We start from the raw sequence: 13,372 nt of genomic DNA, 5'->3' as shown, positions 1-13,372 counted from the left end.
TTGGACATGATTTATGAGAAGTTTGATGCATACTGGCTCTCTAACAATGTGGAAAGACTTTGGAGAAATTTTGGCCATGAATCGTCAGCTGATCGAGTGCTTAAAAAATCTTGCATGATGGCTAACCATAAAATTCTGTTGGTAACTTGACAATGAAACTTTCAAACACACATCCATTGGAATTTAAAAGAGAATACTAAAATTACTACATTACAGTGAAAATTTGAAAACGATCTGAGTAGTTTTTGTGGTGTTATGTTTATGGCTGAAAATGATCCTGTTTTGTATTCATCATTATTATTGTTGACTGGCGACCGTTCCTTTTGATTCTTCAAACCCGACACATATTTTTTACAAACATATCACTATGAGAATTCAATAAAGAATACTAAAACACAATTCCTGTGTAAATTTGAACAAGAATGGAGAAATTTTCACAGTTTTATGGCTGAAAATGATCGTTTTTGGACTTTTTGTCGTAATTTCATCGCGGCTGGCGACCGTTCCTTTGATTTTTCAAACCCGACACAGATTTTTTACAAACATATCGCTATGAGAATTCAGTAAAGGATACGAAAACACAATTCCTTTTTAAATTTGAACAAGATTGGAGAAATTTTCGCAGTGTTATGGCTGAAATGATCGTTTTTGGACTTTGTCGTAATTTCATCGCGGCTTGCAACCGTTCCTTTTGATTTTTCAAACCCGACACAGATTTTTTACAAACATATCACTATGAGAATTCAGTAAAGTATACTAAAACACAATTCCTGTGTAAATTTGAACAAGATCGGAGAAATTTTCACAGTGTTATAACTGAAAATTATTTTTTGGACTTTGTCGTAATTTCATTGCGGCTGGCGATACCGTTCCTTTTGATTTTTCAAACGCGACACAGATTTTTTACAAACATATCGCTATGAGGATTCAGTAAAGGATACGAAAACACAATTCCTTTTTAAATTTGTACAAGATTGGAGAAATTGTCGCAGTGTTATGGCTGAAATGATCGTTTTTGGACTTTGTCGTAATTTCATCGCGGCTTGCGACCGTTCCTTTTGATTTTTCAAACCCGACACAGATTTTTTACAAACATATCACTATGAGAATTCAGTAAAGTATACTAAAAAACAATTCCTGTGTAAATTTGAACAAGATCGGAGAAATTTTCACAGTGTTGTAACTGAAAATTATTTTTTGGACTTTGTCATACTTTAATCGTAGAAATTTTAGCGAGATTTATTTTAGCGAAAATAGGGAGAACTCGCTAAAACGCTAAAATTAGTCTCGCTAAAATTTCTACGAATAAAGTAATTTCATTGGCTGGGGCGACCATTCCTTTTGAAGATTTTTCAAACAGGAAACAGGTTTTTTCCAAATATACCACTATTTATAACATACACACTATTGTACCATTTTATTTAGTTTATCCTACTCTTCCAAGTATTATCCCAGCCGTGGCCTCTAATTTAGGCTATTTTTCTCCCCAAAATTTTATCCGGACCAATCAAATCAACGGCGCATCATGGCTTCGCTATTGGCAAGTTTAGAAAAAAATTAATTTACAGTAAGCCATAAGCAAAAAGCTCGTACCCATGTCTATTTTTAGCTGTTAAAGCATAATAATTTGAGTTGAGTTCTTTTTCAGGACATGAAACTTGCATATTCAAAATCTACTCAAAATTCCGCTTCCACTGATATATAACATAATAGGGTTATTTTCAAGTTAATATTCCGGTTTTTTTGGATTTCGGCCTAAAAATGACCCATTTTTGGCCAAAAAAGTGATGAAACGCTAAAAATCATAAATGAGAAATATGTAATTATTTTCCTGAATTTGTAAGAAATATTATAATTTTAATGTAAAGTTGTCAGAAATACATACTAGAATGAGAAAAATAAACTTAGAAAGTTAAAACATGAGCTAAATCCTAAAAAAAAAACGGGTTTTTCCAAAATTAGTCTACGAAACATTTTGATCAAAAATGAGAAAATCCACCTTGCAGGACCTCTAGTTCATTGTAATTCTGCATTTTTGACTCTATTTTTTGCATATTCTGATATACTCTACCTATTTGAAGAATTTTCAAGCAAAGAAATCTCAATTCAAGTACAATTGACGAAAAGATAGGGGAATTTTGACATAGGCCCAAATTTTCCGTCACGGCGTGACAAAAACTAAAAAGGGCTACAGAAAATCTTGTGGGTTGATTTTTGAATTTCTATTTTAGGTTTCTGATTAACACTATATGGTTGATGTTTCATGGAGAAAATTAAGGCCTGATTCCACTCTCATAGATTTTTACAGGCTATTGAAAATTTTCCGTCACGGCGTGACAAAAACTCTGACCTAGTACTAGTCAGTGAAAAAATGGATTTGAAAGCCTCAAATCATAGATTAACCAGTCCAAGTCCTATAGAAAGTTGACTCAGCTTGCAAAAGAGGCCTTTTGGTAAGTTTTTTGAATCTATACCTGAAAAAAAAACCCTGTAATAAGGACATCATTCCAAAGCAGTTTTTTCAGTACCGTAGCAGCAGGCTCAGATTTAGCCTATGTTGATTTTTCGGGAACATATGCATGTTATATATCAAATTGTCGGAAATTTTATGTAGATTTCAAAAATGGTTAAAAGTAGGGGTTAAAAATGAAGTCAATGAGAAGAAAATGCAAAACTTGATGATTTTTTCTCCTATTTTGGCCTGCGATTTTACAAAAACCTAAAAAATGCGATAAAAAATTTCTAAAGCGAGGTTAAGCTCTATTTTTTTTTGCTTTTTGCTACAAAATACCATAGCTTCCCATAAAAAATAGGTTTTAGAGAGATTTGAAGACCTTCATTTTTTGACATTTTTAAAATTTTTGGGTACGAGCTTTTTGCTTATAGCTAGTATAAGAACTTGGAAATATTCACTTCTAAATGTTCATCTCCTTTAGCTCCAATTTTTCGAACTTTTTAGTCGAGGATGAGTGGGCGGGGGTGGGGTTGGTTCTTTAGGCAAGAAAGTGCATGTGTAATCACTTAGAAGAGCTAAACTTCCAGCTGGTTTATTTATTTGTTAAGATTATTTCTCATACTCGCTCTGCAATAGAATTATTACTTTGCTTTCTGATCTGTTCTGATTAGTAGTTTGTGGGCAACATTCTAACACAACTAACTCAACAAGCTCATCTTTCACATCTTTTAATCTCTTAAGCCGGAGCTTCCAGCGCAGCTGGTTTATTCTAAATTAATTCACAGTAACAAGTTATTTGAAATAACATGAAAAAACTAAAATTTTGAATGAATTTGATGTGGAGCAATCTTTCAAAGCTCAACTCAAAATATATAGTCACGTCTTTGATATAATCTTGTAACATAACTTATTATGCAAAACACATCTCAACGTTAGCAATATAATTGTTCCTTCACTTATCCTCAAAATATGTCATTGGCGATATCCAATTGTACTTAGCCTGGTCAAAATACCTGAAAGGATCTTAGAAGGCCTTTCAAGCTCTTATGTCAAGAACTTTTCAATAATCTTACAAGAAATTATAAACTCTCTTACAAGATCTTGCAAGTAATTAAAAGACAATGTCAGAATATGCACGTGTAATATAATAGAACAAACACGTTCTAGCAAGCAAGTTTTCAATAAGATTTTGTCGGAAAAACTGTAAGATTCTTACATTTTCTTAGAATCTTTTTTTTCCTAAAGGCTCAAATTATGTTTCAGGAAGAATCTAATATTCAAAAGAATGAGTCCATGGACGAGTCCAAGATTTTAGTAAGATTCATGGTTTTCAGCATTTGGAGAAAAATATTGCACTTTTCTTACACTGAGCAAAATCAAAGGGATATCATGCTTCCATTATATGCCATTGACTGGGGTGATGCCTTTCCTTGAGTGATATATACTAAAATACGCATATATGAAAAACTCACTTTTCTCGCTTAGATAAACTCACTTTTTTCGCTTGGATAAACTCACTTTTTTTCGCTTAGATAAATTCACTTTTTTCGCTTAGATAAAAGTCAATTTTCTCGCTTAGATAAACTAATTTTTTTCGCTTAGAGAAAAGTCAATTTTCTCGCTTAGATAAACTCATTTTTTTCGCTTAGATAAAAGTCAATTTTCTCGCTTAGATAAACTAATTTTTTTCGCTTAGATAAAAGTCAATTTTCTCGCTTAGATAAACTCACTTTTCTCGCTTAGATAAAAGTCAATTTTCTCGCTTAGATAAACTCACTTTTCTCGCTTAGATAAACTCACTTTTTTCGCTTAGATAAACTCACTTTTTTTCGCTTAGATAAATTCACTTTTTTCGCTTAGATAAACTCATTTTTTTCGCTTAGATGAAAATCAATTTTCTCGCTTAGATAAACTCATTTTTTTCGCTTAGATAAAAGTCAATTTTCTCGCTTAGATAAACTCATTTTTTTCACTTAGATAAAAGTCAACTTTCTCGCTTTGATAAACTCACTTTTCCTGCAAACTTGCGTCTATATTTGAAAGCCTTAAAATGACGTCACAGTCACTCAAAGTAGGGCGTGGAGCATAGAATTGGCAAGTAAGCCAAAGTAGCCAGACGGTCTATCGACCGTAGTTCACCAACCACTAGTCCGTTGTGCTTCATATTTATACCACACCTTCCTTAGATGTGGCCCGACCCAATTCCGCGTGTTCCGGACTTTTCGGACCCCTCCGGAACTTCCCGGCAAACCTCCGGAACTCGTGACTTTCTGAAACCCTTGGAGGCTTCTGCAAGGCCCCCAAGGCTTGTTATAATGAACTCGAAAAGCGGAAAAGATGTCCGGGCATAAATACTGGCGATTTGGGTCGTTTGGGGTATTATACCGGCTTTTCCTGGCTCAGGAAATTCCGGAAATGCCCTTTTTAAAAGCACCGTAATCATAGCTCGGTCTGGAGTCCGCCAAAAGTCGTGGAAGCCTTCCTTAACGTTGAAAACGGTCTGAGAACAAAGCAGAAGGGTGCCTTCGACCATTCCAGCCCGGCTGGGCCTTCCGAAGGCCCGTGAAAGTCAGAAACGAATCCGGAAAACCTTTAATACCAACTTTCTAAATATCCGGTTTTAAGGCACGCTTGAAGCCGGACGGCCTTCTTTATTGTTCTGATGGGCTGGGATAGATGCAGGACATCGGTCCCGACCCGTACGAACCCCGTTGGCCTGTTCCTGACCCGGACAGGGCCTTCCAGCGGGTCAAAATGGCGATTTTTGGGCATGCGGATATCCCTTTATAGTGAAACGCCCAGGATACAGCACACATCCAAACCGATCGATATGCAAAGCATGTGTGTCACCCTTTCAGGCCTAGGTCCGGGGGACCGTTTGGGAACCCCCGTTTGCTGTCCAGGAGGCGCCGAAATCGGTCCACGGAGCGAGTTTTGCCGGCTTTTGACGATACTTTGAAAAGAAATTTTGAAGAACCTGCACCGATGCAGGCGTGTACCCTCCTAACCAGTTGGCATCAGTCAGACCCCCTGGAACCCCGGCCGGGACCCCCAGGGGCCGTCCGCGGTGGTACCCAAAGAAAGTCATTTTTTTTCCCAATTTTGACGAATTTTTACAAATTTTCAAGCCTTTTCAAGCCTTTCCAAAGCCTTTTAAAGGCTTTGGATGACTAATGGAGGGTGCTGGCTATGAGGGAGAGCAAGGCAGAGGGTATCCAAAGTGGTCCGAAGGGCTGTGGGGGCTTTTAGAGGCCTCTCAATTGGTCTGACCGGGGTTGGTACCCAAAGGAGGTAATTTTTGGCAATTTTTGCCGGCCTTTGACGACACTTTGAGGAACTTTAAAGCACCCCCACTGGTGCAGGCGTGTACCCTCTCATCCTCTCCTGACCAGTGGGCACTGATTGGACTTCCCGGAATCCCCAGGGGCCGTCCACGGTGGTACCCAAATGAGGTATTTTTCCCAATTTTAACCAATTTTCCAATTATTTCCGGCTTTTGACGACGATTTGAGGAACTTTGAAGGACCCCCACTGGTTCAGGCGTGTACCATCACATCCCCCCTGACCAGTTGGCACCGATCGAACTCCCCGGAACCCCGGCCGGGACCTCCAAGGGCCGTCCACGGTGGTACCAAAGGAGGTCATTTTTTCCAATTTTGACCAATTTTCGCCAATTTTCAAGCCTTTCCAAGCCTTTTAAAGGCTTCGGGGCGCTGATGGAGGGTGCTGGCTTTGAGGGAGAGCAAGGCAGAGGGTATCCAAAGGGGTCCGAAGGGCTATGGGGGGCTGTGGAGGGCTGTATAGGCCTCAATTAGTCTCAGCGGCGATTTTTCCTGGTGAGATAGGGGTGTAACAGTCTCAATTGAGAAGGACATTTTTGGCAATTTTTGCCGGCTTTTGACGGCACTTTGAGGAACTTTGAAGGACCCCTAACGGTGCAGGCGTGTACTATCACATCCCGCTGACCAGTGAGCACTAATTAGACCCCCCAGCACACCAGCCGGGACCCCCAGGGGCCGTCCACGGTGGTACCCAAAGGAGGTCATTTTTTTTTTCCAATTTTGAACAATTTTCAAGCCTTTCTGCCTTTCTAAGCCTTTTAAAGGCTTCGGATGACTGATGGAGGGTGCTGGCTTTGAGGGAAGACAAGGCAGAGGGTATCCGAAGCGGTCCGAAGGTCTGTTGGGGGCTGTAGAGGCCTCAATTGATCCCACCGGGGCTGGTACCCAAAGGAGGTCATTTTCGGCAATTTTTGCCGGGTTTTGAAGACACTTTGAGGAACTTTGAAGGACCCTCACCGGTGCAGGCGTGTACCCTCACTACCCCCCTGACCAATGGGCACCGATTGAACCCCCTGGAACCCCGACCAGGACCCAAAGGAGGTCATTTTTTCCAATTTTGACCAATTTTCGCCAATTTTCAAGCCTTTCCAAGCCTTTTAAAGGCTTTGGAGGACTGACAGAGGGTGCTGGCTTTGAGGGAGAGCAAAGAAGAGTGTATCCAAAGGGGACCGATAGGCTACGGTGGCTGTGGAGGGCTGTAGAGGCCTCAATCGGTCCCACCGGGGAACTTTGCCTGACTATTTAGTCGGTCTCACCGGAGAACTTTGCCTGACTGCTTAGTCGGCTCTTAGCAAGGTACAAATAGCCAGAAAAAGCACTCCAGGCATACCCCACGGAAGTTAAGCATAGTACTTGGATGAGGGACCCCCTGGGAGCTCCCGGTGCCGTGGAGCGGATGTTAGTAATGCTATGCTATGCTTTTGGGTGGTGCTGCTTTACTTTTGCACCTTTAGCCAAGCCTCAAGAATGCTCTAAGGGCGCTTTAGAGCTCATTAACGCACTGGGGATCCCCTAATCGAATCCGATCCGGTTCAGGTCTACTTGGAAATTTTTGAACAGGTTTTGTCCCCCCCCTTAAAATGAAAAAAAAGAGGAGTCCCCCCTCAGATTTTTATTTTTAGAGTTTGACGATAACAGAGTACAACGATTGGTTTGATATCCTTGCCACCAACATTATATTGGGTAGATTTGAACTGGGAATGTTTTCTGATTGTAGTCCTAGTTTAAGTTAGGTCAAGCAAGTGGTCTTCCCAAGTAGAGAATTTAGGCAGTAAAACACAAGTAAGGTTTCATGCTTATGACATTGATTTTGGATGTGGACAGAACTTGTAAAAATAAGTCTCTGCTGAAAATGGCAAAAATCATTAATTTCAAAGATCATTGATGTCGACCAACTATTTCAAGAAAATCTTTGTACCCTTCAGCAAACAATTTTTACAATAGAGAGAGAGAGAGAGAGAGAAGAGAGGATGCAGATTCATGGGCCCCGGTGAGCCATTTAACATGGTTGGGCGACGAAGAAAAATTTTCACTTTTTACACCCTCAAAACACCTTTAAACGTTATCTAATTGGGGAAAATAATAGTTTTTATGGTTTGATTTGGTCTATTAAAGGTTGTTCTAATACACATTGTAGAGAATGAGTGTTGTGAGGTTGTTCAATGATTTGATATAAGTTTCTTCTGTTAAAAAACCGTTTCAAAATGTGGCGTGAGCTACCCTCACAACCTTCTCTGATTAAATGAAAATTTCCACAGCTTTTATAGCATATCAACATGTCAAAATATCTAACAATGTCATTAGGGAATACAATCATAGAAAAGAAATAGGAGGGATTTCTAGATAAGCTAGAAATCCCTAATGACTAGATAAATTACAAACAAATTCTTGTAAGTCATTTGGGAATTAATACGTGTATCAAATAAACTATTCATTTTAAATGTAAACAAAATTCCGCATGTCATTTGGGAAAATGACGTCAGTTCAGCAGCAATTAAACACAAAGAAAAGCTCCTTTGGTGGAGCGTGCGTCGAAGTCAGTAATAACACAAGATGTTTTACAATATACCCCTCCCCTTAACGAACGTTGGGAAGTTCAAGTCTGTAAATCTTCGAAGCGGGTCGGAGGTATGTACCAGCATTCGTCTTTACATACGCCATTCGAATTCGATTGTCTCGTCCGGGTATTGTTTCCACAATAATACCAAGTGGCCATTGTCCTCTTGGTGCATCCATGTGCAGGAGGACCATATCACCAACTTGCAGGTTTCTCCTTTCTTCGACCCATTTGCCTCTTGTTGTCAGTGTTGGGAGATATTCAGATCTCCATCTATTCCAGAAGTGTTCTAAGCACATCTGAATGTGCTTCCATCGTTTGCGATAGCATTTTGTTATGTCCAAATCTTTGTCTGTATTGAGTAGGACTTCTGCGTTGTTGAATCCTTTTAGCAGGTGGTTCGGTGTTAGTGCCTCTAAGTCTTTAGGATCTTCACTGATTGGAGTTAGTGGACGACTGTTCACGATATTTTCCACTTCAGTTATGAATGTCATAAGTTGAAATTCGGTTAATATTAGATTCTTCAAGGTGAATTTCATGCTTGTTTTGACGGTTCGAACTAGTCGTTCCCAGGCTCCACCCATGTGTGGCGCCGATGGAGGGTTGAATTGCCATTCAATCTCCCTGAGTGAACAAAATTCCCCAATCTTGTGCTGGTTCAATTTTCTTAGTTCTTCTTTGAGCTCGTTTACCGCACCTTTAAAGTTTGAGCCACAATCCGAGAGCAGCTTCCTTGGTTTCTGTCTGCGACTGATGAAGCGTTGGAGTGCGTTTAAAAAATCGTCAGTTTCCATACTTTCTACAACTTCAAGATGGACGCATCGGACCGTCATGCATGTAAATAGTGAAACCCAGCGCTTCAGACGTTTGCGACCTTGTTTAACGAGAATTGGTCCAAAGAAATCCACACCAGTATTGGTGAATGGTGGTTGGTTGAGTTGCATTCTGCTGTTAGGTAAGTCAGCCATCATTGGAATCTCAGGTTTGTTTTTAAATCTTTGACATTCCACGCATGCTTTGATGACTGTTTTGATTACTTGCCTTCCACATAATATCCAATATTTCTGTCTAACTTCGGATAAGGTTTGATTTACACCACTGTGACCATTCTCTTTGTGATATTTCTCAGCAATAAGTGACGCAACATGTCCTTTGGGGATAACAATTTGATGTTTTGCTTCAAATGAGACAGGGGCATTCTTAAGTCTACCGCCGATTCTCAAGATGCCATTTTTGTCCAGGAATGGTTTGAATTGATAGAGTTTGCTCTCCTTTTCAACTTCCTGTTTCTTTGTAAGGTCATCGATTTCTTCATCGAATTCTGATAGCTGAACATCCTTGATGACGATAATTGTTGCAGCTTTGATTTCTTCTGGTGTTAGGTAAGGTTTTCCTTTGTCACGTTTCTTCTTGGAATTCTCACGTTTCCTTTTAGCTTCTGCTCGAAGGTTACGGGTATAACGAAGAACCCAAGCCATGTAACGTACAATCTTGTTAAAGTTTGAGTAATCTGTGTAAGGTAACCAGGTTGAATTGTCCTGTCTAATCATTGAAATGAAGGTTTTTCTGATTTCGGTATCACCAGGGTCGATTTCTTCAATTTTCTTGTCCTTCCAAGTTGATTCGTCTGCCATTAAGAATGATGGTCCTTTGAGCCAACTTCGTTTTTTGTTTCCATGAAGTAGTTCTTCTACGCTGAAGACTCCTCTTGTGGTAATGTCACCAGGATTTTCTTCACCATTAACGTGATGCCATTGTGTAGGTTGTGTCACTTCTCGAATTTCTGAGACTCTGTTTGCTACGAAGGTCTTGAAACGATTCCTTTCATTTGTTATGTATTGGAGGGTCAGTGTCGAGTCACTCCAAAAATGACTGTCCTCGATTGGCAAGTCAATTTCTTTGATGATTAATCTGTATAATCGTACTGCAATTGTTGCTGCACTTAATTCCAATCTTGGTAGAGGAACTTGTTTTGTTGGTGCAACTCTTCCTTTGGCTGATACAAAGCTAACGTTGATCGGTTCTGTGGTTGTTCTGAGATAAGCAACTGCACCATAGGCGTTTTCTGATGCATCGCCAAAGATATGTAGTTGAATCTTGGATGATATTGGAATGTTGTAGCATCTCTCCAACTTGAACATGTCGATAGTGGATAGGCCAGATTGCCATTTGTTCCACTTTCTTTGAATTTCGTAGTTGACTGGTTCATCCCAATTTGTGCCATTTTTCCATACATCTTGCAGTATCATCTTTGCAGTAGTGGTGAAAGGTGAAAGAAACCCCAGTGGGTCATACAGTGAGCTAACAACGCTAAGGATTCCCCTCTTGGTTGAAGAAGCGTTCACAATGTTTGGCAGGAATGTTAGCACGTCTTCTTTGGTATTCCAAGTGATGCCAAGTGCTTTAGTAGAATGATTTTGTCCATCTTCCATCTGAATGTTTACTGAAGGTGATATCAATTCTTCTGGTACATTCTTGAGTAGTTCTGGGTCGTTGCTAACGAATTTGGTTAAGCGATTTCCGCCCAGCTTTGTGATGTCGATAACTTCTTTGATAAGTTGTTGACCAGTTTCGATGTTTTCTGTAGATTTTAATAGGTCATCCACATAGAACGATCGTAAGATTGTTTCAATGGTGCTTGGGTCGAAGTCTCCTAAGTGATCCCTTGCACATCTTTTTAGAGCATAATTGGCACACGTTGGTGAGCATGTTGCACCCATGATATGAACCAACATTTGATAGGTGTCTGGTTGATCAGGTGAGTCAATATCTTCTTTCCAAAGGAACCTCAATGATTGTGTGTCCTCTTGGTTGACTTTCACTTGATTGAACATTCCTTCAATGTCTGCGGAAAATGCAAAGTGGTGTGTTCTGAATCTCATCAGTACTCCAAGCATATTGTTAAGCAGGTCTGGTCCAGTGTATAGAGCATCGTTTAAGCTTGTTCCTTGAAACTTTGCAGCTGCATCAAACACAAGACGAATTTTGCCTGGTTTGTTTGGGTTGAAGACGCCATAATGCGGTAGATACCATGTTCTTGGGTGTGCGGTAGCTGCCTCTTCTGACGTCATCTTTCTTGCATAACCAATCTCAAGATATTTGGTCATACTTTGGTCGTAAAGCTTTCGAAGGTTTGGTTCTCTTCTCAGCTTGTTTTGAAGTTGGTGGAATCTTTTCTCGGCCACAGTACGGTTGTTTGAAAGTGTTACATCTTTCTTCCAAAGCATTGGTACTTGATACTTTCCATCAGCGAGAACAGTTTCCGATTCCAGCTTTTCGTGACACCGTTTATCCTCTATCGATAGGGCTTCGTCACGGTCTGATGGGTTTGTAATAAAGTCTTGATCCCATATTCTTTGTACACAGTGATGGAGATCAGCTTCTGGTTCGATAACAATTCTGTTCATTGATACCGTCTCTGGTTGTCCACTGGCACCGAAGAGGGTCCATCCAAAGATTGTTTTGATAGCCAGTGGTTCGGAATTTTCTCCTTCCTTGACTTCCAAGGGTATGTGGACGGATGGAACGTTTGCTCCTATGAGAATTCCAATTTCTTCATAAAGAGCATTGTGTAGTTTTATGCCTTTCTCCTCCTTCATCTTTTTCATCATTGTTGAAGGATATTGCTGCTTTGGCATGTGGAAGCTTGATTTTGGCACAATATAGCAGTGGTCAATGTTGACACCGATTCCATCGTCTCTGTTTTCGACACGCATTGACGTTTCTTTGACTTTAGTTTTTGTCCCAATGTCATTGATTGTTGTTATGGTGATCTTCTTGTCTTTTTCTTCAGTTTGAGTTTCTTGGCGACGTCATCTCTGACCAAAGTGCTTTGACTACCTGTGTCCAAAAGTGCGTAGGTAGTGATAGACGAAGAATCCAGTCCTTGAAGCTTTACTGGAACGACCGATAGATACACTGTACCAGATGGTTCAACAACTTGAGTGTTTCCTGAGAATGATTCTTTTACATGTTCAGTGAAGTATTCATGTAGCGTGGTATGATGACGTTCATCGCAACCAGCGTTAAAACAATTGTTCTTTGATTTGCATTTTGAAGTAAAGTGATCCTTCTTCAAGCAGTTGTAGCAAAGATTCAACTTCTTTGCCATTTCAAAGCGTTCTGGTTGATCCAGTGATACGTATTTTGGACATTTGTGAATTTGATGCTCATCCTTGCATAAGTAGCATTTGTTGCTTGACTTGTTGTCTTTGGATTTTGTTTTTGTTCCTTGTTGTCCTGTTGGTTTTCCATCTCCAATTTTGCCAGACCAATTCGATCGATGGCCATTGTCATGTGATTGATTTTGCTTCCCTTGTCCTTGTCCATTTCTTGAATCTCTATGATCTTTGTGGTCCCTGTGATCCTTTCTATCGTCATTCTTTCTTGGTAGATAAGAGTCTTTGGATGCAAGAATCCTTTCTTGAAGCCAGGCTTCCAAGTGGGTGAGATTTGGTTCACAGGATCTTCTCAGGGTAAGACAATAATCAGCCCATTTATGTAGCAGGTACTGCGGAAGTTTGGTGCAGGCTTGTCGGAGTATGTCTGTGCTGTATAGGTCGGAAACATAGTTTAGTTTTCGTAGCGTCACCAAGCAATCACTTAGTGTGTAGTAGAACTCGGTGAGCGAAGTTTGATCTCTGTTGCCAATTGGTTTATAGTCGACAATCTTTGTGATGACGGACTCTGCAATTCTTGATCGTTGACCAAACATGTACTTTATTCTTCTGAGTGCGAGGACGTAGCCTTCATGGTCATTTCTGAAGCCTTGGATCGACCTCTTGACTTCCCCTCGTACAGCTTGATGTAGATAGATGCATTTCTGAAGCGTGGTCAAATATCCTTGGTTGTGGACAAGATCTCTAAAACTGGTTACGAATTCTACGTAGCTTGATGGAGTGCCATCAAACCATGGTATTCTGATCCTTGGTAGACCTTGTTGTACAAACCATGTGGAAAGTGTATCTTCCATTTTGCTACCAGCCAGTTGATACGGTGGTTTGTTGATGTCGAGCTCAT

General features: G+C 40.1%; 1 protein-coding gene across 1 annotated transcript; it reads right to left on the bottom strand.

Moving 5' to 3' along the window:
- Positions 1-8,373: 8,373 nt before the first annotated feature.
- Positions 8,374-12,069, bottom strand: LOC136814889 (uncharacterized). Its single transcript, XM_067071314.1, has one exon. The coding sequence runs from the start codon at positions 12,067-12,069 to the stop codon at positions 8,374-8,376; it is 3,696 nt and encodes a 1,231-aa protein (XP_066927415.1).
- Between the last annotated feature and the right edge of the window lie 1,303 nt (positions 12,070-13,372).

Source organism: Clytia hemisphaerica, unplaced genomic scaffold (genome assembly GCF_902728285.1).
Source record: "Clytia hemisphaerica strain Z4C2 unplaced genomic scaffold, Clytia hemisphaerica genome assembly, whole genome shotgun sequence".
NCBI classification, from domain to species: domain Eukaryota; kingdom Metazoa; phylum Cnidaria; class Hydrozoa; order Leptothecata; family Clytiidae; genus Clytia; species Clytia hemisphaerica.
This window is presented reverse-complemented; position numbering and strand designations above follow the sequence as displayed.

What these genes read in the sequence shown, in the direction of transcription:
- LOC136814889 (XM_067071314.1), bottom strand. Translation starts at nt 12,069, where the DNA reads ATGCGTGTCGAAAACAGAGACGATGGAATCGGTGTCAACATTGACCAC.